Below are 26,367 nucleotides of genomic sequence, written 5' to 3' on the forward strand. Positions count from 1 at the left end.
CTTAAATAGGGTTAATACTTTTGGGTAAATTGTATTAAAAATGCAACTATGTACTTTCTCAAGCAGGAGGGAGGATGCTAAATGAACTTCCTCCATCAGCAGCCTTGGAAGAGCCAGGCCATCCCTCTCCTCCCCGCCCCCCCCCCCCCCCCGAGAGATACATATTCTAGTTCAAACTAGATTCTTCAGTGACTAACAGACAAAGAAAATACTTTGATAAATAACTTGGGTTTAGATGGACTCAGGGCCTTCTTCCTGATCCAGCCAATGGACAGGACCTCTGATCCATGGAGGGTCCCAATCCTTCAGGGAGGGCTGGAAGGATTTGGTCTATTAAGGCCCCATAGGACTGGGCGTTTGTTCTGAGTGGGAGCTGTGGTAAACTGTTAAACACAAGGACTCCCCTAGAGTGGGGGGGTTAAAGGACTTATCCTGGCAGAATCCATGTTGGGACTGGGGTTCCTGGTAAGCTTATTAGTGTGCATGGAGATTCTTTTATTATTTTCTCTGTAAAGTATAAAGTAGGCTTGCTTAGAAAGAACTGTGTGGTAACATATCTATAGCAATTATACTCTTTATCCATCTCTGAAGAGAGAGCAAAACAGGTCTGTTTTGGCAGACTGTCTTGGCTGGGAAATAAACAGGGAAAGCAGGGAACTGTGCAGCCTGCGAATACCCTGATCACAAGGGGAAGAGACATGGGTCTCCACCCAGAAAGGCAATGACTAGGAGCTGGAAGCCGAGAGTCGGTGCCCTTGCTGAACCACTGAAGGGAAGTGTGCCCTGAACTGTGAAAATTAAGGTGGGGCATACTTGCAGTGCCACAATAGCTAAACGGGGCATGGAGGGACTGCCCATGCCTTTACATTGCATTACTACTTAGTAGCCAGTTTCTAAGGAGCATGAAGCTGACAATATCCAGGCATATTATATGGTGGCACTAGTTCCATCCAAAGGCACAAGAACACCCATCTCTCCCCCAAACCTTGACAGCATATGGCACTACCCACTAATAAATAGGATTCTCCTCCACTACCTTAGTTTTGAACAGTGACATTTGATAAAAGGAAGTTACTCACCTTGTACAGTAGTGATGGTTCTTCAAGATGTGTCCCCCTATAGGTGCTCCACAACCCACCCTCCTCCCCTCTACTTCAGAGTTCTCGTCAAGTACTCTGCAGTAGAGAAGGATCTGGGGGTGCAGGGGGGAGGGGGTCACCCGCCTGCATGTGCTGGTTAATTCACAGCACTTCATCAGCTGGTTAGTTCAGCAGCAGCACAAGGACACAAGTTCACCTGTATTGGAGCATCCACAGGGACACAAATCTCAAAGAATCATCGTTACTGCACAATGTGAGTAACTTTCTCTGAGTAGTGTCCCTATGGGTGCTCCACCGCAGGTGACTCCCATGCAGTATCCCCAGTGGGAGGCTGGGGCTTGAACATCGAGTCTGCTATGAATGACAATGCTGCAGAAGCAAAGACAGCATCAGAAGCAGAGCCCCTGGTAATCGCATAGCGTTCTGCAAAGGTATGCTCAGACGCAGGGGTTGCTGCCCTGCAGATTTCAGAAATAGGGACATGCCTGAGGAAGGTAACAGAGGAGGAACCCAATCTCGTGGATTGTGTGTGGATTCTAGATGGAGGTACTACGTTATGAACCTGATAGCAGTGTTTGATACAGTTCAAGTTCCATTTGGAGAGTCTCTAGGATGATATCGCGGCGCCTTTAAACCTTTGTGCAATAGAAAGGAAAAGCTTAGGAGATCTCCTAAAGGCCTTCATCCTGTCCAGGTAAAAGGCCAGGGCTCTTCTAATGTCTAGTGTGTGCAGTATAGCCTCCCTGTTATCATGGTGAGGCTTAGGGTAAAAGGTCAGGAGATGAATCAGTTGGTTTATGTGAAAAGATGAGGTGTAGTGTAAGAGTAAGCCTGTCCTGAAAAAATATTGTATAAGGGGGGTGTGCTATCAGTGCCACTATTTCCCCTATTCTTCTCACTGATGTGATCACCAACAAGAAGTCTGTCTTCATAGACTGGTATGTGAGCAAACAAGTAGCCATGGGTTCAAAGGGCTGCCTAGTCAGGCTCTTTAGTATTAAATTTAGGGCCCATGTTGGGATAGGATGTCTGGGTTGGGGGAAAAGATTTACTATACCCTTGAGGAATTGATTTGTGGTTAGGTGAGAGAGCACTGAGCATCCCTCCTATTTGTTGATGGAAAGCTGCGATGGCAGCTAGGTGAACTCTGAGTGAACTAAGAGATAGTCCTGATTTCTTAAGAGTCAGTATATCATCTAAGACCACTGGGAGAGTAGCAGATGTCAGGGAAATTTGTCTGGAATTACACCAAACTTAAAACATGGTCCACTTTTGCAGGTAAAATACAATGTGTAGCAGATTTTCTACTGCGTAGTAACACACCCTGTACCTCCTCAGAGCAGGATCTTTCTATGTGCTGGAACCATGAAGGAGCCAGGCCTCGAGTCAGTATCTACAGGTTGGGATAGAGAGTGCATCCTTCATTCTGCGAGAAGAGGTATGGAGCGGGTTAGAGAGATATCAGCAGGCATGTCGCCAATTATGACAGGTAAGGGTACCACGTCTATCTCAGGAGTGAGCAATCAGTATGATGTTTGCTCTCTTTTTATTTTTAAGAGGACTTTCAGCAATAGAGGGAATGGGGGGAAGGTGTAGAGAAGGTCCTTGTCCCATGGAAGAAGAAGAGTATCCCCTAAGGAGTACTGTCCTATTTCTGCCCCGCAGCATGGACATTTTTTGTTCAGGTAAGTTGCGAACAGGTCTACAGTTGGTGTCCCCCACCATCTGAATATGTTGTGTAGCACTGCTGAGTTTATCCCCCATTCATGGTTGCATGGGAACTTGTGTCTGAAATAGCCCACTTTCATGTTTTATACTCCTGGAAGATAGGTCGCTGATATGGTGACACTGTGGGAAACGCACCAGTTTCATAACCCACACAAAGGGAGAGCGATCTGGCACCTCCCTGGTGATTTATGTAGTACATGCATGCTGTGTCAAGTCCCGAGTGTGTGTTCCCTTGATTAGTGGAAAGAAGTGGGTGCAGGAATTCTTAACCATGCTGAGTTCAAGGAGGTTGACGTGAAGAGATGTCTCTGTAGATGACACTTGCCCTGTGTCGTAAGATTGTTGAGATGTGCACCCCACCCTATGAGGGGTGCACTGGTGGTGAGGCGAAGTGATGAGCAAGTGTGCAAGAAGGGGATCCCTGTGTAGACATCTGATGTGGATGATTGTGATGAGGAAGACTGGGAATCTGACAGTTTACATATGGAAAATCTGGATTTTTTCTTTTGTGGCTCATAATAGCGTTGAGTTGCAAAATGTGGTGTGCAGGATTTATGTTGTGGTTGCGGACTACATTTTCTTTTTTGTCCAGGTGTATAAATCCCTAATGACCGGAGAGCGACCCTTGAGTCTTTGAGTGTATGGAGGGATGCATCAGTCTTCTTGGCAAACAATTTGGTGCCCTACAAAGGGGAGGTCCTCTACTGTAGTCTGTACTTCTTTAGGGAAGCCAGACAGGTGCAACCAGGACACTCGCCGCATAACCACCACTGTAGAGATGGACCGGCTGCTGTGTCAGCTGCATCAAGCGCTGATTGTAGCGCTCTCTTGGCCACCAGGTTTCAGAGTGGTAGCTGTGTCAGTCTGTATCAGCAAAAACAATGAGGAGTCCTTGTGGCACCTTACAGACTAACAAATTTATTTGGGCATAAGCTTTCATCAGATGCATGGAGTGGAAAATACAGTAGCAGGTATAAATACACAGCACATGAAAAGATGGGAGTTGGCTTACCAAGTGGAAGGTCAGTCTAATGAGAATTCAATTAACAGTAGGATACCAAGGGAGGAAAAATCACTTTTGTAGTGGTAATGAGACTGGCCCATTTCAAACAGTTGACAAGAAGGTGTGAGTAACAGTAGGGGGAAATTAGGTTTTGAAATGACCCAACCACTCCCAGTCTTTATTCAGGCCTAATTTGATGGTGTCCAGTTTGCAAATTAATTCCAGTTTTGCAGTTTCACGTTGGAGTCAGTTTGAGGTTTTTTTGTTGAAGAAGAATTGCCACTTCGAGGTCTGTTATTGAGTGACCAGAGAGACTGAACTATTCTCCTACTGGGTTTTGAATGTTATAATTCCTGATGTCAGATTTATGTCCATTTATTCTTTTGCGTAGAGACTGTCCAGTTTGGCCAATGTACATGGCAGACGGGCATTGCCACCAGTTGTCCTTCACTAACAATGGCTCAAAACTGTTCCCGATGTGACTCCGGGAGCTGATCAATAAATGCATTAAGCTGGTATAATTGTCGTAGTCGTATTTTGCAGTCAGAGCTTGATAGTTGGCCATTCTGAATTGCAGTGTGGCAGATGAATAGGCCTCTCCCCCAAATAGGTCAAAGCACTTCCAATCCCTATCGCTGGGGGTGGGCTTCACATGGTGTTGGCAACCTTGGGAGTTCATTCGATCCAAAATGATAATTGTGGGGGAAAGGGTGGGAACAAAAAAGAAATTCCATATCCTTAGCTGGGACATATTTCTTATTGGCCTGTTTGCAGGTAGGCATGACTCATGCCGGGGTTTGCCACATAATTTGGGCTGGGTCCAGAAGAGCCTCTTTGATGGGGAGGGCTATTCTGGAGGAAGAGGAGGAGTGCAAGATGTCCAGGAGTTTGTGATGGGTGTCTTTTACTTCTTCAAGAGGAACCTGTTATGCGTTTGCCACTCATTTAGCTAGATCTCGAAAGAGCCTGAAATCATAGTCTAGGGATAGCAGAAGGGGCATCACTACCTCATCTGGATAGGAAGAAAAGATGTGAGTCTGTGGGTGTGACTTCCTCCTCAAATCCACCCTCCTGTTCCTCCATAAATCTCCTCTGGAGGTTCAGAGGCTCTGGATACTGTGGCTGAGGGAAAGCATCTCAAAGGCTCACAGCAGGCCACATTAGATGCTTGAGAGGCTTGGAGTCTGTATGCCACCCAGGGATCCCAGTAGGGCCAGTGGTTCCCACGCTGGCCATACCAAGGTGGTTGAGGAGCAGACAGAAGGTATGACTGAGGGGGCCCAGGTTGGTAGAGGGCACAATGAGAACTGGGGGAAGAGTGATGGGAGACTACCTCTTCCTGCTCACTATCTGATTCACCACTGGAGAATGGAGATGTGTGACACAGCACGAGATTCCTGCACCCAAAGTGAACTCAGTACTGGAGCCCTATGAGGTTTTAGAGTGCCTGAATTCTTGTTGTGCCGACCTCCTAGGTGCTGATGGTCATTGTCAGTGGCCATGGCACTGAAGGGATCGGTGATCTGGGCTGTACCAAGCACTCTGAGGCTGGATGGCTTGCTGTTGACAGTGCCAATGGCAAAGCTTGTATTGGCAGGGTCTTCTTAGTGGTGGTGCAGTCTCTGTCCTTGCCTTTATCTGTCAGTACTGTTGCTTCGGTGCCCATCAGGTCTTTCAGCACAACAATACCTGCCACTTCAAACCCTAGTGAGTCTGGCTACTGTGTTTAGACTAGCTCAGTACCTACGATACCAAATGATGATCTTTCCCAGCTAGCTCAGGACTCACAATTCTCTTTTTTGAAGCCTTACATGAGGGGTCCGTGGCTATTTTCTTTGACACATAGTCCTTAGATGTCAAGGGCTGTGGGGAAGATTCGCACCATCTGGGTGACTCCTGGCATGGGTCCAGGGATGGCTGAAGAGCTGCCTCCATGAGGAGTTTTAGTCTCAGCTCTCAGTTCTTCAGAGATCTGGACTTGAGTTGTTGGCAGAGACTACAGTTTTGGGAAATGTGGCTTTCCCTAAGGCAAAAGATGCAGTGGGAATGTTTATCCACTACAGTGATGGCCTCCTTGCATGTGAGGCACCTCTCAAAGCCCAGTGAAGTGGGCACACTCCCATGCTGGGGCAAAGGTTGTTTTTTTGTTATTTTTAAAGAAAGAGAAAATAAAGAAAGCTCTACAACTCAGAAAGGGATTAACTAAACTACTGAAGTGCTAAGCGAGAGACAGCAGTCTGTTCACCGTATTGTTAACAGCTCAGTCTCTAGCCAAAGGCGGTTGAGAAGGAACTGGGGGGGGGGGGGGGGTTTCACCTGTGCACACTGGTTAGCCTCATGGCAGAGCATGACGGGGGGACAGCACATGTGCAAGCTGAATGGACACTTCTACCAAAAGTTTTCTGATCAGCTGGGCTGGACACAAGCACCCACAGGGACACTACTCGAAGATGATGACTAAATTATACTGTCCTTAACGCTAAGAGAAGGAGTCCTTCTAGTTTTTAAACAGTATCAAAAGTTCTCACCATCAGCCAGTCAGCATTCTATTTCTGATGAGCATCTCACATGGCTCTCAGATTACCAGGGAATCCCTACTGCCTGAGGAAGTTAGCTGCCCTGATGAAACATTCCCTTAGACTCTAAGGCTTACAGTAAGGATTTCTCTCCTTAAACTAGGAAGCAGAGGCTATTACCAGCCATCAAAGTGTTAATGATTAATAAGGCTCTTTCAGAGAGTTTATCAAGTTATTGCAAACCTGCACCAATATGCAGTCTCCAAACATCTGTGAGAATTAAGAAAGCAGGTGTCTCATTTTCGTACCTCATCAGGATGTTGTGAGGATCAATGTATTACAATGCTGAGTGCCTCACAATCTTTAATGGGGTCCATATAGGTACCCGAGAGAGAGATTTGATATGTCACCCTGTCCACCATCTGGTGTTTAAGCAGCACTGTGTGCCGATCCCTGTTCTACCTCTGCCATAGGAAGATACATTTTCCCATTGCTCTATCTGGAGGTGGTGAAGAGGAAGAAATACAGATGGCCGACATCGCACAGCAGGAATATGCAGACCTCTGCTCTGGCAGTCTCCAGATGAATTTCTTGGACAGCAAGGGAAGGAAGTGGCCATTTTGTGAGCTATTTACCACCTCCCTATTTAAGGGGGAAGAGCCTTCTGACAAGCAATCTGCTTTATGGCTCTTGTCTCCATATCACACAGGAAACATTCCATCCCATAAGAGGGCAATGTACCAATTGATAGAGTAATTTTATCACCTTACCGTAACTGTAGTCCTTTGTTTGTCCTGGTACCCCCAAGCTGGTAAACCTTTGCAGTTTCTACAACACCAGTTATTTCAGCAACCTAGATCATTAAAAAAAGATGTGCAGGAGAACAGACTGTGAGGACTAAGTTCATGACATTTTCTGAACACTCTCCGTACTTCGAAGTCCTCTCCGCTTGAGACCAAGCTTAGTATGATTAATAATTCTAACTAGAAATCATCATTTAGAGCAAAGAAAGTTACACTGAAGACTCCTCCCTGCTATGTTAGCAGATATTGTACAAGTTACTTCCTATAGTTTTGTTCTTCACCTTCAGCTAGCAACTAGCTGTCAGTTTATGATGCCAGCTGAAATAGGTATGGCGTTTAAGTGGTCTCAATTCTTCCCCAGTAGCATGATGTATATAATCCTACAGTAAAACAGCTGTATCTGGTATAGGGAGGAAATAAAATACACCTTCAGCCCTGCCCCATGTATTAGCACAATCACTCTGAAGTACCAGTTTTTGACTGGAACTTCAGAGGATGCTGCCATTCTTTCATGTAGTCACTGTGATGAACAGCAATTAAATGATTAAATTATCTCCCCAAGGATAGTCAGATGTGTCAGATTGTGTAAAATAAAATAAATTAGCACAGGAGAAAAAATGGATCTATGCTCTCTCTCATCAGTTCAAAAACCCAGTTTGACAGCACTATCTTGTCTTCACTGTAGAGCACAGCTGGTGTTAAATCCTTTACCAACGTCCTCAAATTCACTATCAGTTTTGAAGCAGGAAAGCATTGTTTCCCCAATTACCCTCTTTTCTGAAGAGCACAGGCAAAGTGGAAATGTCTCGTACCGTAGTGCATATTTTGATTTCTCAAGAGACGAAGCGGTAAGAATTTATGGGAGTGACCACAAATTACAGGAAGCGGGAATCATACTGATCCTTACTTGGTCACAGCAATAACTCAAAAACTAATTTTCAATACAGAATAAAGAGAAGCAGAGCAGCATCAGTTAGGGTTGGAAGACTAGGTTTTCAATATTGTTTTAGTATGGCCCCAGTTTATCGCATTGGATTTAGTAATCAGTAAGCTGCGGCTCTCTATTTGGCCACCTTGCCCCCCTCAACTTTTTAAAAAAAAATACAGCCGTCTCCACTACTCTAACAGCAACAGGCTCCTTCAGTACATAATGAAGAATCGTTTACTTGTAATCACCCAATAACTTATGGGCTCTTTCTCGTGAGATACCAGACAAATAACGGTAGCTGTGAATACAGCTACCAAATGGGAATCAAATCCCTGGAAGACAAACTTACCCGATAGACAGGTTTACTGTTGTGATTCCCAATGCCAATACGCACAAAGCAGCCGGTGACTGTCTTGGCAAAGAAAGGCATATGACACCAACGCTCCAGCTTATGCCGAGATAACCGTACCCGATTCAGTTCTTCAGGTAAGGAGACTGGCTGGGATTTGGGAGGAATTTCTTCTTTTCTGGTTTGGAAAAGACAAGGAAGACAAAAGGAATATAAATCTATTAGCACCAAACAAAGGGGCTTTAGATAAGGTGTGGACCACCAAATGCTAACTAACTGAAACATTTGTAAAGGGATTCAATGTGTCAGGATGGAACAGTGTAGCTATGTGAATTTAGTGCTCATGAGAGGTGTCCAATGGAAAGCCCTAGAGACCAAAGCCCTCTATACATAGGACAGGTACAGCATGGGCAGTAGTTTCCCTTACACTTCTCAACTATGAGCCATGTTCTTCAGGGTGCAAGTACTTTAGTCTCCAGGGCAATTTAATCCTTGGCCCAAGGTCACCAAATCACAAATCAATGGTAGTAAATTTCAGTCACTAAAAATATGGGCACAATTTGAACAGTAATGTAGGCTTCTTATCCCATCATTACGAGGCTCCTCAACCAGCCATTTTATACTCAACGTTTTTCACAATGCAAGTGTGTAGCTTCAATTTTTCAACACAACTGGGGCTATTTCAAAATGTTTCCCCAACGGGCTTAGCCCTCAAGGTTCAAGTGCAAACTCTGGTGCCAACAAGCAAGAATTACCTCACCTTCCAATCACTGAAGACAACAGGAAAGAACACACTTGGGCCAAAAGAGTCTTAAATCCTAGCTGCTGATCCAGTGGTGGGAAGCTGGACTATAAGAGGGAATGCAAATAAATCCCAAATCTACCTGCATATAGAAGCCCGCAAATGACATTGCCAAGAGGCAGAGCCACCTCTGATGCACCAAATTGCCCCCACTTAATCCTCTGAACCAAAACATGGACAGGTATTTTAAACACATACACAGAACAGCAGTTTTCTATAACCTGTGCTCAATACTTACTCTTCCTCCTCATCAGATGAGGATGATCTGGACGTGCGATCACTCTTCTCACTAGACTTATCATCTTCCTCTTCCTCTTCATCGTCTGAGTATACTTCACTAGTTTTTAATGGCTGTTTTTTTGCAAGCAACTCAGCTGAAAAAAGAAATAATTGAGCCTTTATTTTTGCTGAAAGCTACTCCTTGCACATGTAACCCTCAGGTTGTAAGAGACAGGATAACCAGATAATTATGTGCTCACAAGCTGGAAACCACTTCATAGCATGCAGTTACACTTACACCTAAGCATTCAGTTAGTCACTGTAGGTATACTGTTTGAAACAGACAAACAGGAGTATGCAAAAGTTTCCTAAATCTCAACTGTGCTCATTTGAAACACTTGGTGGGAAACAGCAACGTGATAAGGAAACAGGATTCACATACACATACTTGAGCTTATCACTACCTTGCCAGTCTATCTGCTCAGGACACCAACTTTTGGAAGAAAAGGCACAAACCCTGAAGGTATTAGACCTTTTTAACCATTCTAGCCAAGGACCAAGGAAGGCCAAAAGACGGTGTCGCAACTGTAATCTGCAACAAGAAGCCTGGGGCATGTGGTGGAATGAACAAAATGTGTTCGGTTTACATGTATAGAAACAGATGGCCATAGACAAAACATTACTAAGAAATTAACAGAATCTGGGTGGTTTAGGGGGTTAGTAATGGAACCTTTCATCTCGAGGTAGTCATTTGAACTATATCTCAAGCTGGCAGGAATGAAATGTTGCCACGTGCTCACGATTCAACAGACTGTGTGAAATTATTTGGTGGTTTCAGTCCACTCCCCAGTGAATACATATCCTTGTCTCACAAGCCACCACCACCAACTGGCACCTTTGTTAGCAATATCAGTCAAAAGACCAAGGAAAGAGAGAACATGGAAATGGCAGTTCTGGAGTGAAAAAAGGTCAAAATTGGAGCATGTTAGGGATGTGAGAGCTTAAGGATTTTGGGCTAAGTTTACATGAATTGGGCTAAGTTTACATGTATTGAAGATTTTTTTTTTTAAATTAAAAACCACACAGTTTTGGAGATATTACAGGGTTTAGAATCAGTTCAGTAGGCCACTAAAGAACAAAATGTACTGGCTTTTAAAACGGTGGAGGCAGCACTATAGGGAGAAGTGGGTTCAGGAAAAACTCTGCACAAATCAAGAACTGGGGGCAAACAAGGAGGAAATGGGGCACAAGACCACCACCATTAGTTTCAAAACCAAATCAACCCACTTAACTGAGTTTTTTATATTGACACCAGTTTAGAGACTAATGCCCCAGCATTACCTGTTATAGCCATATTACATGATTAGCAAACACACTCCAAATTAGGTTCTTTGCAGGTCGACAACAAATGTTCATATTCACCTGTTCTGTTCTTCCTTTTCTCTCTCTCTGCTTTCAGTTCCTCCATGGCCTGAGATTTCTTATCCAGTTTCTCATCCCGCTTTGACCGTCGTTCTTTGTTGTGTGACATCACCTAAAGGGCGTGCACAGAGAACACTTCACTACCTAGCCACAGCTCAGACTGAAATGAGGAACAAAATTAAAAAAGTTCTCTATTCTAGAATTAGAGCTGGTTGAAATTTTTCATTCAAACCATTCAATAAAGTCCCTTTCCCTGCCCCCAAAAAACCTGAAAATTTTCAGAAAAGCCTTTGAAAATCCTAAGCTCTGTGTCAAAACTGAAGATTGATATTTCAAATTTCAAAGTTTAATTTTTTGTTTCTCTCCTGCTTTTTCCTCCTTTTTTACTTCCTAATTCCCTTCTGCCACTGAGTGTTGCCTCGGGTTTGTTTTCACTTTTTTTTTTTTTTGCTAAATTTCAGAACTTCTTCAATTTTGGAAGAGTTACAGAATGGCAAAAGCAAAAATGAAACTAACTTTGCCACTAACTTGGAGAGTCTCAGAAGTTTTGAAAAGTTAAAATGGCAAAGGAAAAATGGGACAATCAAGGTAACATCATTACATCATACACCTGGACGTCATTCATTTTATTGTATGCAGTGACAAAAGGGAAAAAGAGGGATGATGGGGAAAAAGTTATATATTTTTCAAAATATATTTTGCACAGAATTTCAAAAAAGCTAAATGTTGTTCCATTTCAAACTCTGTAAGATGGAAACAACTTGAAGATGTCATTTCTCACAAGAGATTTTTCCATTTTGAGCACCTCTATCTCAAATACCTGGTAGTGTAGTATGGAAGGTTCTATCAGCATAAGTCCTGAGCAACTTATGCAGGATGTTCTTGGACAAAACCTTTCTAACACACCATTATCTGGGTGTTCTCTTTATGCTGTGTGTTACAGAACTACTACAGTACAAATGATTTGGGTTCAAGAGTTACTATTTTTCCCCCCTCCAGACTTTCTTGGTACCACAAGCCCAAGAGCATGGACATCAAGGGCAAAAACCAACTAAAGTTTTTAGCTGAAAGTTTCCTAAAGTAGCTCTACTATCATCACTGTAAAGTCTGATCTTGGAACTTCCCAATGGAACACAAGTAGAAAGCTCAGACTCTTCCCTTTCCAGTGGTACAAAAAACTCTCATTTCTAGCCCTCCTGGGTTATGAGATAGCAGACTTTACAATCTGTCATTGGTGCAAAAGTGCATATTGCATAACCTGCACTTCAGACCAATGACATTTCTTTGCAAGGTCAAAAAGACCACCACCACCACAAAAATCATTTCTCTGGCAGGTTGTTTTTCAAAAAAAGTGCAGTTTGAAGTTGTTCAAATGTTTGGAATTTTAGAGGTAGCCCCTAGGAAAGATGGAATAGTTGGCAGAATACATGCCAGTCAGTTAAAGATGCAGGAAAAAAAAGTAACATGTGGCTCTGCCATTTATCACATATAAGTAAAGTACACAAGGGCGGTTACCCAGGTAGGAGACAAAAGACTATATAGACAAAGTGGATTCTTTCTTTATATTTGCTAGATGACAAAAATTGTGTAAATTAAATTTCACACAGAAAGATATACTAAAAGAGCATTCAGGTTGCAAAGTGAAGCACTCAAGAGGCAAGAAATGCCGAAGTGTTCTTGCATAATTAACTCTTACCCCTTGTGCATGTGAATTACAATACAGTCCTTCATGACATGAACACATTCCTTCAGAGCCCTATCTCTGGTCCTCCTAGAACATTGCCACATACACTTGCAGGTGTAATGAGAAATTCAGCTCAACCTCCTTATAAATGCAGGTAATAGAGTCATTAGAATATTGAGAGGTCATTCTTCAAAGAGAACTCCTGTATAAAAGTCTGTACACATGCACAACACACGTTTAAGAAGTTATAACTTAACTTAATGCTAAACAGATTTTCACCAGACTACAGAAAGTCTCTAGGTTGCAGATGTGCTTATTCTTTGTGCTCAAAAATGGCTTAACTGTTTTTGGTCAAACTCCCTTAAAAATGCACTTCCACCATGACACCAAATGTGGGAAATTTCAGCTTGAAAGGTAAAAGTTTGACAAAAAGATATAAGCAACAACAAAAAGCCCCTTTGGAATGAAAGCAGTTAAGCAAATATTATATAATAGCACAACAAATATAGCTATAGTTTTTCTTTAATTTATACATTCTTTGTGAAGAGTCGCCTGTACATTCCTCAATAGACAAAAGATGTTTGGTAATTTATTTTTTTATTTATTTATTTTTTTAAGTGATCTGAAAATTCAAGATTGCATTGAGCACAGAAGTGACCTGACTTCCCTGCCCCCTACCAGGTTGCCGAGAGGGGTATGAAAAGTGGCAGGAAGGAGGGCAAAAGACAGCAGCATTCCTCTGTGGGATAAAGTGACTAGTAGTGAGAATTGCTGTTTCTTACCTGGCACTCCTGGATCTGTGTGAGCTTTTTCTTCTCCTGCTCTTCCTCTTGCTTTTTCTTTTTCTCCTTTTTTTCTTTCTTTTTTGCTGTTTTTAATTTCTTCTTAATTTCAAATCTGGGCATAAACAAGTGGGGGTGAAGAAGTAGATGAAAGTATCCCTCCGCAGGGGGAGGGATAGCTCAGTGGTTTGAGCACTGGTCTGCTAAACCCCGGGTTCCGAGTTCAATCCTTGAGGAGGCCATTTAGGGATGTGGGGCAAAAATTGGGGATTGGTCCTGCTTTGAGCAGGGGGTTGGACTAAATGACCTCTTGAGGTCCCTTCCAACCCTGATATTCTATGATTCTATGAAAGGGCTGAAACCAATTTCTGGCATGACTCAGACAAGGACAGCATCAGATTAAAGGAGCATTACGGATTAAAAACTGAGATGGACAGTAAGTGTAAAATCTTGAGTTCTCTACTACTAAAATAGTGCCTGAAGTTAAAGAAAATGGATACATGCTCAGACTCTCACAGCTGAGCCATAGTTATGCCGTGATAAAGTGGGAATTGGAACAGTCAAGCGAAGTACAGTAAGAATCAGTAGTTGAAGTTTGATAGTAATCTAGAACCCAGACACAGACTCATTGGAAAGGTACATGTGATACCACATTATACCTGGGGGAACAGACATACTAACTAGCAAATTTTGTTATTTGTTACATTGCAGCATAGTTCCTAAATGTAATCAGGCTCTTTAGATTTCAGCCTATAAGATTGTGAAGTTTCTTTTTCAGCACCTATACAAATCTCAGTGTTCAACTCCACAGCTGTATACCTTTCCAAAAGAACCAGAAAAAGCATGTATCTAGTATTCATAAGCTACAAGAACAAAATAATCCAAAATTGCATTTCAAACTTGGTCCCAGTTCTATTATACACATACTTCACATTATAAGGCAGCCAGAGAACAAAGACATGGCTTGACAACTTATATTTATTATTATAAAAGTACAAATAGGGTTTCCATTCAAACACCCGCCAACTTAGGAGGAGACATGCATAGAATGGGTAGGAGTGCTGGAGCAGAGTGATTGAGCCTACAGCAGAGAAAAGCAGCATATTTTTGATGCCTGCATATACAAACTCAACGCTGACCTGTATAGCATCATTTATGTAGATGGGTCTTCCCATGGGTTTGAATGTATTCCACAGAAACAATGTTAATTTAAGGAAGAGAAGAATCCAGATTTTCTGGTTAGAAAACACCATCTCCACTCTAACAGCCCAATCCTGCAAAAGATTGAGCATGTGAGTAACTTTACTCAAACAAGTAGTTCCATTGGAACACTTAAACCCCAAGAAGAAGGTTGAGGGGCTTTTATTAATGTGCTCTGTTGAGGGACCAGAGCTGAGTAAATGAGTTTCCAGTTCTCGTCAACCTCCTTTCAAGAGGCTCAGTCAATGAAGACTCTCTACCACCCCACTAAGAATCTCCAAAAACCTGCTGCTGAGCCCTGGAAGAAGATACCCTTTTTGAGTGAGCAGAATATCACTTGCTACCCACTGGCCCCAGCTCCCAAGATGCTATCAGAAAACCACAATTAGTGTTTCCAGAGTTTCAAAACACCAGCTCCATGCTGGTACCTCCCCATATCTTGTTCAATATGCAATCCACCTTGCCTTAAGAGAAAGGTAAAGTAGAATGGAGGGGAAACTGGGCACTGAAGAGCACAGATCAGAGGAAGTTGGAACTACCCCACAAGGGGTGAGGAAGAGGCCATGTGGGACTAGCTTCTCCCTAGACTCCAATCTCAACTTCCTCTTCCTCTTCTCCAGCACAGTGGCTCCCTCCAGGTTGCCTCAGCAGACACCTTCAAATATTCAAAGTTGACTATTCCAAGGTGTTAAATCTCCATAACCTAAAGGATGATCACATAAAACCCACCAACATGTTAACATTTTTAGTTCAACTCCACTTTCCTAACGCACAGAACAACGTAACAGCAAGTCACTGGGGTGGATCCAAAACATCATGGATTGAGGAGTTACATGCGTATATCACGGAGTATTTCCTAGGATGAGAAACTAAACTTAGCACACTTCTCCTCATCTAGCAAACTTTCGCAAAACACTTTAATTTTTAAAGATTTGGCAACTTGTTCAATTTAAACAGAAGACCCTGAAAAGATCTTGAGCCACTCTTAGCAATGCTCAGCTGTTTATAGATTTTCTTAGCCAGCATGGTAACTAGACCAACTAAGCAGATGGTTTGTAAGAGATGGGGATTCTCAAGTTATTCTCCTGGGGATTTAGAGAGACACTAGCTCTATTCTGACCCTTTCAGTACAGCAGGAATTACCTGAGCATCAGGAATTCTGCACTGAAGGTGATCAAAGCAGTAGCAATGTAGAAGCCCATGTAAGTTTTTAAAATGAAAGGAAATCATAGAATATCAGGGTTGGAAGGGACCTCAGGAGGTCATCTAGTCCAACCCCCTGCTCAAAGCAGGACCAATCCCCAATTAAATCATCCCAACCAGGGCTTTGTCAAGCCTGACCTTAAAAACTTCTAAGGAAGGAGATTCTACCACCTCCCTAGGTAACGCATTCCAGTGCTTCACCACCCTCCTAGTGAAAAAGTTTTTCCTAATATCCAACCTAAACCTCCCCCACTGCAACTTGAGACCATTACTCCTTGTCCTGTCATCTTCTACCACTGAGAATAGTCTAGAACCATCCTCTTTGGAACCACCTCTCAGGTAGCTGAAAGCAGCTATCAAATCCCCCCTCATTCTTCCCTTCTGCAGACTAAACAATCCCAGTTCCCTCAGCCTCTCCTCGTAAGTCATGTGTTCCAGACCCCTCATCATTTTTGTTGCCCTTCGCTGGACTCTCTCCAATTTATCCACATCCTTCTTGTAGTGTGGGGCCCAAAACTGGACACAGTACTCCAGATGAGGCCTCACCAATGTCAAATAGAGGGGAACGATCACGTCCCTCGATCTGCTGGCTATGCCCCTACTTATACATCCCAAAATGCCATTGGCCTTCTTGGCAACAAGGGCACACTGTTGACTCAGATCCAGCTTCTCGTCCACTGTCACCCCTAGGTCCTTTTCTGCAGAACTGCTGCCTAGCCATTCGGTCCCTAGTCTGTAGCGGTGCATTGGATTCTTCCATCCTAAGTGCAGGACCCTGCACTTATCCTTGTTGAACCTCAGATTTCTTTTGGCCCAATCCTCCAATTTGTCTCTGTATCCTATCCCTACCTGCCACCGTATCTACCGCTCCTCCTAGTTTAGTATCATCCGCAAATTTGCTGAGAGTGCAATCCACACCATCCTCCAGATCATTTATGAAGATATTGAACAAAACCGGCCCCAGGACCGACCCTTGGGGCACTCCACTTGATACCGGCTGCCAACTAGACATGGAGCCATTGATCACTACCCGTTGAGCCTGACAATCTAGCCAACTTTCTACCCACCTTATAGTGCATTCATCCAGCCCATACTTCTTTAACTTGCTGACAAGAATACTGTGGGAGACTGTGTCAAAAGCTTTGCTAAAGTCAAGAAACAATACATCCACTGCTTTCCCTTCATCCACAGAACCAGTAATCTCATCATAGAAGGCGATTAGATTAGTCAGGCATGACCTTCCCTTGGTGAATCCATGCTGACTGTTCCTGATCACTTTCCTCTCGTGTAAGTGCTTCAGGATAGATTCCTTGAGGACCTGCTCCATGATTTTTCCAGGGACTGAGGTGAGGCTGACTGGCCTGTAGGATCCTCCTTCTTCCCTTTTTTAAAGATTGGCACTACATTAGCCTTTTTCCAGTCATCTGGGACTTCCCCCATTCGCCATGAGTTTTCAAAGATAATGGCCAATGGCTCTGCAATCACAGCCGCCAATTCCTTTAGCACTCTCGGATGCAACACATCCGGCCCCATGGACTTAGGGACTATTTAGAAAAGCTGGACGTGCACAACCACCTCTTTCCCCACAGAGGGCTGGCCACCTACTCCGCATGCTGTGTTGCCCAGCGCAGCAGTTTGGGAGCTGACCTTGTTCGTGAAGACAGAGGCAAAGAGAGCATTGAGTACATTAGCTTTTTCCACATCCTCTGTCATGAGGTTGCCTCCCTCATTCACTCAGGGGCCCACACTTTCCTTGGCTTTCTTCTTGTTGCCAACATACCTGAAGAAACCCTTCTTGTTACTCTTAACATCTCTTGCTAGCTGCAGCTCCAGATGTGATTTGGCCCTCCTGATTTCATTCCTACATGCCCGAGCAATATTTTTATACTCTTCCCTGGTCATTTGTCCAATCTTCCACTTTTTGTAAGCTTCTTTTTTATGTTTAAGATCCGCAAGGATTTCACCGTTAAGCCAAGCTGGTCACCTGTCATATTTACTATTCTTTCGACACATCGGGATGGTTTGTCCCTGTAATCTCAATAGGGATTCCTTGAAATACAGTCAGCTCTCCTGGACTCCTTTCCCCCTCATGTTATTCAACCAGGGGATCCTACCCATCAGTTCCCTGAGGGAGCCGAAGTCTGCTTTCCTGAAGTCCAGGGTCCGTATTCTGCTGCTTACCTTTCTTCCCTGTGCCAGGATCCTGAACTCGACCAACTCATGGTCACTGCCTCCCAGATTCCCATCCACTTTTGCTTCCCCTACTAATTCTTCCCGGTTTGTGAGCAGCAGGTCAAGAAAAGCTCCCCCCGTAGTTGGCTCCTCCAGCACTTGCACCAGGAAATTGTCCCCTACATTTTCCAAAATGTGTTCCTCTGAGGGGTCCAAGCTTCTCTTATGGCACATAAGCTGTAATATAATGGCTATGCAGCTGCTCCATTACAAGCCACTTGGCTGAGGGAGAAATAAATGGATTCCCTTTTCTCTTACCCTCGGATTCTTTGCACAAAGCCTGCATCCATTCACCTCAATAGAGTGTTAATGCAAACCTAGAAACAACCGTTTAAATTCTCAGCTTCAACTACTTCCTCTGCTGATTGCTTTAGCAGAAACATGCACTTCAACTGAGGCTGTGAATGCAGAGTGGGTAGAATACCACCTATTTTTCACGCAAACTGATTCATGAACCATCTTAAGACAGATATTGTTCAGAGAAGACTTGGAAGAAACTGCTAAAAGCAGACTCTTGACAGACAGGCTGGACCAGACTCATGAAGATCCCATAACTGATCATACTGGCATGGGGTGTAAGCCAGAACCTTCCCCTCTACAGACCTGCCACAGGAAAGGGGGGAAGAAGAGATGAAAAACACAGAAAAAGCAGAATAGAAGGGAAAAATCTGTTTTGTGTAAACCATAATTTTGTCAATTACACACAACAGCACCACCTTTAATGGAAAGGATTTTGTCACTGAAATAGCAAGTCTGACGAGAGAGACACAAAACCCACTCAATCTAAAGCCTTGTCTACACTACAAAGTTTTGTAGACAAAAGGCATCTTTTGTCGACAAATCAGCGGATGCGTACACACTGCGATGCGACTTTTGCCAGCAAAAGTGCCCTGTTTTGGCAACAAATTAAAACCACCCCGAACGAGAGAGACAAGGCTTTTTGCACAAAATTTGTGTCTACAAAGTGCCAGTGTAAATACCATGCTTGATTTTATAGCTTTAATTGGCCTCCAGGAAGCGTTCCACAATGCCCATCGTGGCCGCGCTAGTCAGCAGTTTGAACTCTACTGCCCTGCAGCCAGGTAAACAATTATTCCCCCCTCCTCCCCCGAAAAACCCCGGGAATTTTTTAAATTCCATTTCCTGTTTGCTCGGCATGGAGAGGTCTCATCACATCTTCCCAGGTGACCCTGACAAGTTATTGCACAAACGTTTTCCCACTTGGACCACTGCGGAGCTGCTGGGTATATGGGGAGAGGAGGCTGAGCAGTCCCAGCTGCACTTGAGCCGTAGGACTTTTGATACCTACGGGCACATTTCTCGAGGCTTGCGTGAAAATGGCTATGATCGGGACATGCTGCAGTGCAGAGCGAAGATAAAGGAGCTGAGGCAGGCGTACCATAAGGTGAGGGAGGCAAACCATCGCTTTGGTGCTGCACCTAAGACCTGCCGGTTCTCTAAGGAGCTGGACACTATCCTTGGTGGTGACCCCACCTCCACTGTCAAGAGCTCCATGGATAGTTTGGCAGACCTGGAGGCGGCGGAAAGAGGACCTAACCCAGAGGACCAAGTCACTGATGAAGAGGTGGAGCTCGAGGACGATGTGGAGCAGACAGCCAGGAACTGTTCACCACTTTGGAGGTGTCTAGCCAGTCCCAGCAGTTCCTCTCCAGAGAGCAAGAAACAGGAGAGGAGACACCTGGTAAGTGGCTGTGGTTTGTGTAGTGTGATGGATTCAGGCTATTGAAATGTACAAGGCTGGCTGCGTTTCTGTGTGCTGGACATTCCCTGTGTAGCTAATCAGTAGGGCAGAACAGGGTGTTGATGCATGCCCAGATCTCACAGGAATCCTCCAGAGAGATCTCTAGGAAAGTTTCCTGAAGGTACTTGGTAATCCGCGGCTGAAGGTTCCTTGGCAGATCTGCTTTGTCCTTCCCCCATAGTAGGAAACTTTCCCGTGCCATTTGGCAATCACTTGTGCAGGGACAAAAGCAGCACACAAGCAAGCAGCATAGGGACCCAGGGCGGAAGCCACAAGCATGTAGTAGATGTACCCTTGCTCCCCTTACTCTCAGCAGTGAAATACCTACTACAATGACCTCCCGCCTGTGGAAAAGTGCGGGAGAATTTTAGAATTTTTCCCCTAGTCGGCTGCACCACAACCCTTGCAGAGTGCTTTTTCCCCCCAGGTAAAGCCCCCCAGCCAACACTCATCATGCTTTGGGTGTTCACCGAGATGTGTGCTTGCCAAGGGTCAGTGAGAAAGTGATTATGTTACAAAAGGTATTTTACTGAAATGTTTCAATGCTGTGTGTGAACTTAACAATCATGCTTCTGTGCATTGTTCCTTCTGCTTCAGCAGATGTGGCCTTCAGGAACACAGCACACACCAGCTGAGCGTCTCCGATAAGAAATCGCCCAAGACAGAGCAAAGACGACATGTTCCGGAAGGTACTGCACTTCTCCAATGCAAAGAAAAGGGAACGAAAGGAGTGCTGGGAAGCCGAAAGGCAGGACAGAAAAGAAAATCAGGAGTTTGTTAAGGATGCTACTGAGCAGATGATTAAAGTCATGGAGGAGCAAATGCGGATGCTGAAGTCCTTAATAATGCTGCAGACTGAGCAGATGCGTGCCTGCCCTCCCCTGCAGCACGTTCAGAATTCTTTTCCATGCCCCTCCCCCACCCCAAACTCCGCCCACACAGTCCTTTCTGCTTTCCCCTTCACTCCACCCCCTTGGACAAACTTTCAAAATGATAGCTGGACCTACATGCAGCTCTGAAAGTCTACCTTTCCCTGATACCTCCTTTCCCACCAAGCATCTTTGTGTGTGTGCGCTTTCTTGTGCAATAAAAGCAAAGTTTTTGAACGATAACTCATCTTTGTTTCCTATAAATGGAGATAGCAGGCACTACCAATACATACACAGGTAGGTCGAACATTTCCCTTACTGGAATGTAAGGCTCCAAATGCCACCATTGCTTCCCAGGAAAATACATGCAATGTAACATTGCAGCACCAATCGCAGAGACAGACATTACTGGTTCTTATTTTCAAATGTTGCCTCAAGGCCTCCCTGATTTGAATTGCTCCCCTCAGGGCCCCTCTGATACCCCTGGTATCTGGTTGCTCAAAATCAGCAGTCAAGCAGCCTGCCTCAACACTCCACCCTTGAGCAAACGTTTCACCCTTAACTTCAAAGATTATCCAACATACAACACGTGGCTATGACCATGGGAATATTATCTTCATTGAGGTCTAACCTGCCATAAAGGCAGCACCAACACACCTCTAATCTGCCAAAGGCACATTTAACAACTGGCTGAGTAGATGCAGGATGACAGTGGAACCGCTCCTTACTGCTGTCTAGGTTTCCCGTGTAAGGTTTCATGAGCCATGGATGTAAGGGGTATGCCGGGTCTCCCAAGATCACTACGGGAATTTCAACATCCTCCACTGTAACATTCGGATCTGGAAAGAAAGTCTCTGCTTGTAGCTTTCTATACAGGCTGGTGTTCCTGAAGATACGTACGTCATGCACCTTCCCAGACCACCCTGCGTTGATGTCATTGAAAAGCCCATGGTGATCCACAAGCACCTACAACACCATGGAGAAGCACCCCTTCCTATTTATGTACTCCATTTCAAGGTGGTCTGGTACCAAAATTGGAATGTGCATGCCATCTATCGCCCCTCCACAGTTAGGGAAACCCATTTCTGCAAAGCCATCCACTATTTACCGCACATTTCCCAGAGTCACGGTCCTTCTTAGCAGGATGCGATTAATTGCCCTGCACACTTGCATTAATGCAGCCCCAACAGTCAACTTCCTAACTCCAAATTAATTCGCAACCGACTGATAGCAGTCTGGAGTCACCAGTTTCCACACAGTGATTACCACACGCTTCTCTACCAATATGGCAGCTCTCATTCTGGTGTCCTCGTGCCGCAGTGCTGGGCTGAGCTCTGCACACAGTTCCAGGAAGGTGGCTTTCCGCATCCGAAACTTCTGTAGCCACTGCTAGTCATCCCACAACTGCATGACAATACGATCCCACCATTCAGTGCTTGTTTCCTGAGCCCAAAAGCAACAGTCCACCCTCTGCAGTTGTTCTGTGAATGTCAAAAGCAATCTAATATTGCTCCTATCCATATCACACAGCATGTCAGGCAACTAGGAGTCTTCTTCAGTTAGGAATTTCACGATTAACTGCACTGCCATCCGCAATGTCTTCATGACAGTTATCAGAGCATCGGAGAGCAGTGCAGGATCCATCCCTTCTCACAAAGATGCTGGGGTGCACAGCAAACAAGGGCCGTTGAAAAATGCCGGGAAAGAAAGCCAGAAGGCCAAGGAACACTGGGAAAGAAAGCAATGCATCATGGAACATTGAGCCCAGTCCCAAGATAGGCTGTGATATGCTCCGCCTTCCCACAAGACCTAGCGGCAGAAGGCGTCGAGCTGGACTGTGGGATAGGTATCCACAGTGCACTGCTCACACTGTCTATGCTAGTGCCCCAAGTTTGGACGTGCTCTGCTGACAGAGGGATGAGTGTGAACATGCAATACAGATTTTTATTATAGTGCTTTTTGAGTGTCAACATAACTTTTTTCGACAAAACTCTGTAGTGTAGACAAGGCCTAAGATAGGAAACCAGAAACAACCCCCTGAAAATGACAGAGGAGAATGCTGAGAAGCCCACAGAAGAAAACAAAGAAAGGTTACATAATTTCTTTTGACTGTGTGTGGCTTAAATTGTTGACTACAGATGCAGAGGTAGTTTATGCAGATAATTTCCAGATGCTCCCTCTACAGCTTCCCTCCCACTTCTGGCCCATCCAAGAACTCTCACTCCCTCTGCAGTTTCCTTTCCCTTTCTAACTGTGTGTTGCCCCACTATACAGCTCTCCATGATTTCTGAAAAAATTTCAGAGCCCAATACTACCTGTTAGATTTACCACTCTAGGCAAAGTATACTCCTTGTTTAACCTCTCAGACCATATAATGGTATTTTAGAAAACAGTAATGGGGAAAGGCAAGAGAGAAATGGATTCTCTTTTGTACAGATTAGCTGGCAACAAGTCCCTGAGAAGCAGCAGGAGCTTTAATAGTAGTAGGCAGAGACCACCCTATTATATCCAGCAATGAGGAAACAAGCTTTTACAGCTACTTGAACATCTGAGAGTTACAACATTAAGATGTGTCTAAGTTTTATCTTCTGTGGAGGGAGTGGAAAAATAGAAATTCCATTCCTCACACACTCACCACCATCTATTTGTTTTTGGTGGCATTGGAGGACATGGATGGCCACCAGTTCACACAGCACAAACTAATAGATTAATGTAGTCTATAGCCTTGTTAATTAATTAACATAGGAACTGACAGAACAGGACATACTAATTACATCTGGTCTAGGTGCCAGTTTCCAGCAGTAGAGAAATCTGGAAGCCTCAGTCAGTCCTCCTTCCTCTGGTAGATTCTCAAAGAAAGGGGGGGAATCTCTATTAGGAATATTGCACAGCTGCTTTTATGGAATTAGACTCAAAGGGATCAGGTATTTGCTCAGCTACCCTGAGCCTTGGCTTCCTCTGGAGCAACTCTCTCCCAATATCTAGACTGATTCTACCTCCCTATTGTGATGTGATCCCGGCACTGTGATGTTTTTAACAAACCTTAAAATTTAGGGGTTGGATTTCTATGTGAGCATGTAAACTCATCAAACCTTAGTCCCCTCATACCTTTGCTTTACACTTCCACATGACGTGAGCAGCAGTCAGTCTTTACCAACTGGTGCCCATTAGGTCTGACGGTGAAATTTCTGTACATTTTTTCCTTCCCTCCTTCATTTTTTTGGTTTAAAAATAAATTAAATATAAAAGCTATGCTAATGCAATCTCAAAGTAACACACTGTAAATCACAAACCCAGTAAGATTTAAGACTTCCAGCAATACTTCCAGCTGTAGTTTCTATTCCTGTTTCTGTATACGTTTTACACACCATACAACACACAGGATGCGCAACAATGAGTTAATGTGGCTGTAGGATTTGTGATTTTACCTGTGTAACCTTGATGGTGCGTTAATTGTTCTTTCAATTTAATATCAATATTGTAACACCAGTTTCTGTACAGATTATTAGTTATTTGTATTACTGTAGCACCTAGGAGTCCCAGTCATGGGCCAGGACTCAATTGTGCTAGGTACTGTACAAACAAAACAGACAGACCCTGTCCCAAAAAACTTATAAGCTAAATATGAGACAGGTGAATAGACTGGGGAAGACAAGGAAACAATGAGAGAATCTTGGACAGAATGATCAACAGTGGTCTCAGCACATTAACGGCGTACCCACTGTCAATATATTGTAGGCACCATGGCAAAGGAGAATTTCAAGGAGGGATTCAAAGGAGAACAACAAAGTGGCTTTGTGAATGTTTACAGGGAGCTCCTCCCAACTACAGGGACAGCATGGGATCACACACGAAAGTGCTTGTTTGAAAGATCGTCACAGGCCAGTAGGAGGCAGGACTTCATCTCTCCATAGCAAATGAGAGAAGTAGGTTGGGGACTGATCATGAGGGGCCACAAAGGTGAAAACATGTATTTTATGTCTGATGTGATAGAGAATGGGGAGCCAGATGAGGAATACAAAGAGGCTGTGACATGGTCAAAGCAATGGACTAAGAGAAGGACCTCTGCAGCACTATGAACAGGGTAAGATTGCATTTGCCCACACCAGGAAAAAACAAAACCAAACCTGAAGGGTTCATGCAGGGTTCATGCACTAGGAAACATTCAGGGCACACCCTGAGTGTTGTGTAGGAGCAGTGCACACACTGCTCCTTCCAAGGACATGAACCATAAAAAGTCGCCCAGAGGACATGAACCATGGGAAGCTTCCTTGAACTGGGCTCAAGGCCTAAAAGCAAAAAATGTAATAAATAAAAACTAATAAATACAAATATTAATCAAAAAGTCATATTATTCCTTTTATTGTTTTTCTTTTGCAGTTAAAGTATATAATGCGCATAAGTAAAAAAAATAATAAAAAAAGGGTAAAAAGCCAACACGGCAGACCTTCCCACTTGCTTGCTAAAAGCTTTGTTTGTCTTGCATTTAAACCACAACAAAAACCAATGTTGCAATAATTTACACACAAGGCAAATTAACTGAAACTACAGTGAACAACAGAATTATCAGACACAGAGATGAATGCGGCATGTTGGGGAAGAGTCAACACACAGCTTTTGTAAAGGGAAAATCATACCTCATCAATCTATTAGAATTATTTGATGGTGTCAACAATCACGTGGAAAACGGTGATCCAGTTGATATAGTGTACTTGAACTTTCAGAAAGGTTTTGACTAAGTCCCACACCAAAGGCTCTTAAGCAAAGTAAGGGATCATGAAATAAGAGGGAAGGCCTGTGACAGTCTGTACATTTAGATTCACCCTTTTTACAAGACTGAGAAATTTTGTACAAATTATGCCTTGTGAGGTATCATTTGAAAACTCATGATGTGCTGATCATTATTGTCCTGGTAAAATGTGTGTGGCAACACTGTATGTAAAATTATAAGAGTCTACTGTATAACGTTAGTGAAACATATTCCAAGTTTAGAAAAGCAGGCACAAACAGTTCCTTGAAGACAAAAACCAAACTGATGCCTCAGCTAGGTATAAACAAAAATCAAATGACCCATCACCTGGTTAAGCGGCCATTCTTTAGCAGGAAAAAGGGGTGTGAGCAAGAAATTTATATCCTGACAGTGGAACAGCTGGAAGTTCCCATGCAAACAGACTTGCTGTCGCCTGAATCCCAGCTGGAGATGATTCTCAAAGAAGGGGAATGCTATAAGAAAGGGGAACACTCTCCAGATTATTTTTCTCCCCTCATCTCTAACTCACGGCATCAACAAACACTTGAAAGACAAAGGAAGCATCACTGAACTGGGGGAGGACTCCTGGCTGAAAAGAATCCAGCCTGGCTGCTGTAAGCATGTGGTGAGAGAAACCTTTTTGCTTTAAATTCACTTAGCTTTTAAGTATTAATTTGCATTTTACCTTTTATTTCTTTGTAACCATTTCTGACTTTTATACCTCATTACATGTTATCACTTAAAATCCATCTTTCTGTAGTTAATAAACTTGCTTTATTGTTGTATCTAAACCAGTGTACATTTGGATTAAAGTGTTTGGGCAACTTCATTTGAGATAGTCTGTCATTTTATTAATAGAAAATGATGTTATCTATGAGAAGGAAAGAACTGGGTAGTATAAGACGTACATTCGGGGACAAATCTGGGACTGGAAATTTGCTGGTGTCACTATGCAATATAATTCAGGAGTGAATGGCTAGAGCACTCTCATAACTCAGCTGGCAGTAATTTACTT

At 43.8% G+C, this 26,367-nt stretch overlaps 1 protein-coding gene across 1 annotated transcript in view; it reads right to left on the reverse strand.

Moving 5' to 3' along the window:
- Window positions 1–26,367, reverse strand: part of RTF1 (RTF1 homolog, Paf1/RNA polymerase II complex component) — a 51,438-nt gene that overhangs the window by 12,309 nt on the left and 12,762 nt on the right. Inside the window, exons 5-9 of the mRNA XM_074955676.1 lie at window positions 13,337–13,451; window positions 10,871–10,982; window positions 9,468–9,603; window positions 8,428–8,605; window positions 7,118–7,200 (exon numbers count right to left, since the gene is read on the reverse strand). Coding sequence (XP_074811777.1) covers window positions 7,118–7,200; window positions 8,428–8,605; window positions 9,468–9,603; window positions 10,871–10,982; window positions 13,337–13,451 — 624 coding nt within the window. The remainder of the gene's footprint in view (window positions 1–7,117; window positions 7,201–8,427; window positions 8,606–9,467; window positions 9,604–10,870; window positions 10,983–13,336; window positions 13,452–26,367) is intronic.

This window comes from Natator depressus, chromosome 6 (assembly GCF_965152275.1).
Source record: "Natator depressus isolate rNatDep1 chromosome 6, rNatDep2.hap1, whole genome shotgun sequence".
Classification (NCBI taxonomy): domain Eukaryota; kingdom Metazoa; phylum Chordata; order Testudines; family Cheloniidae; genus Natator; species Natator depressus.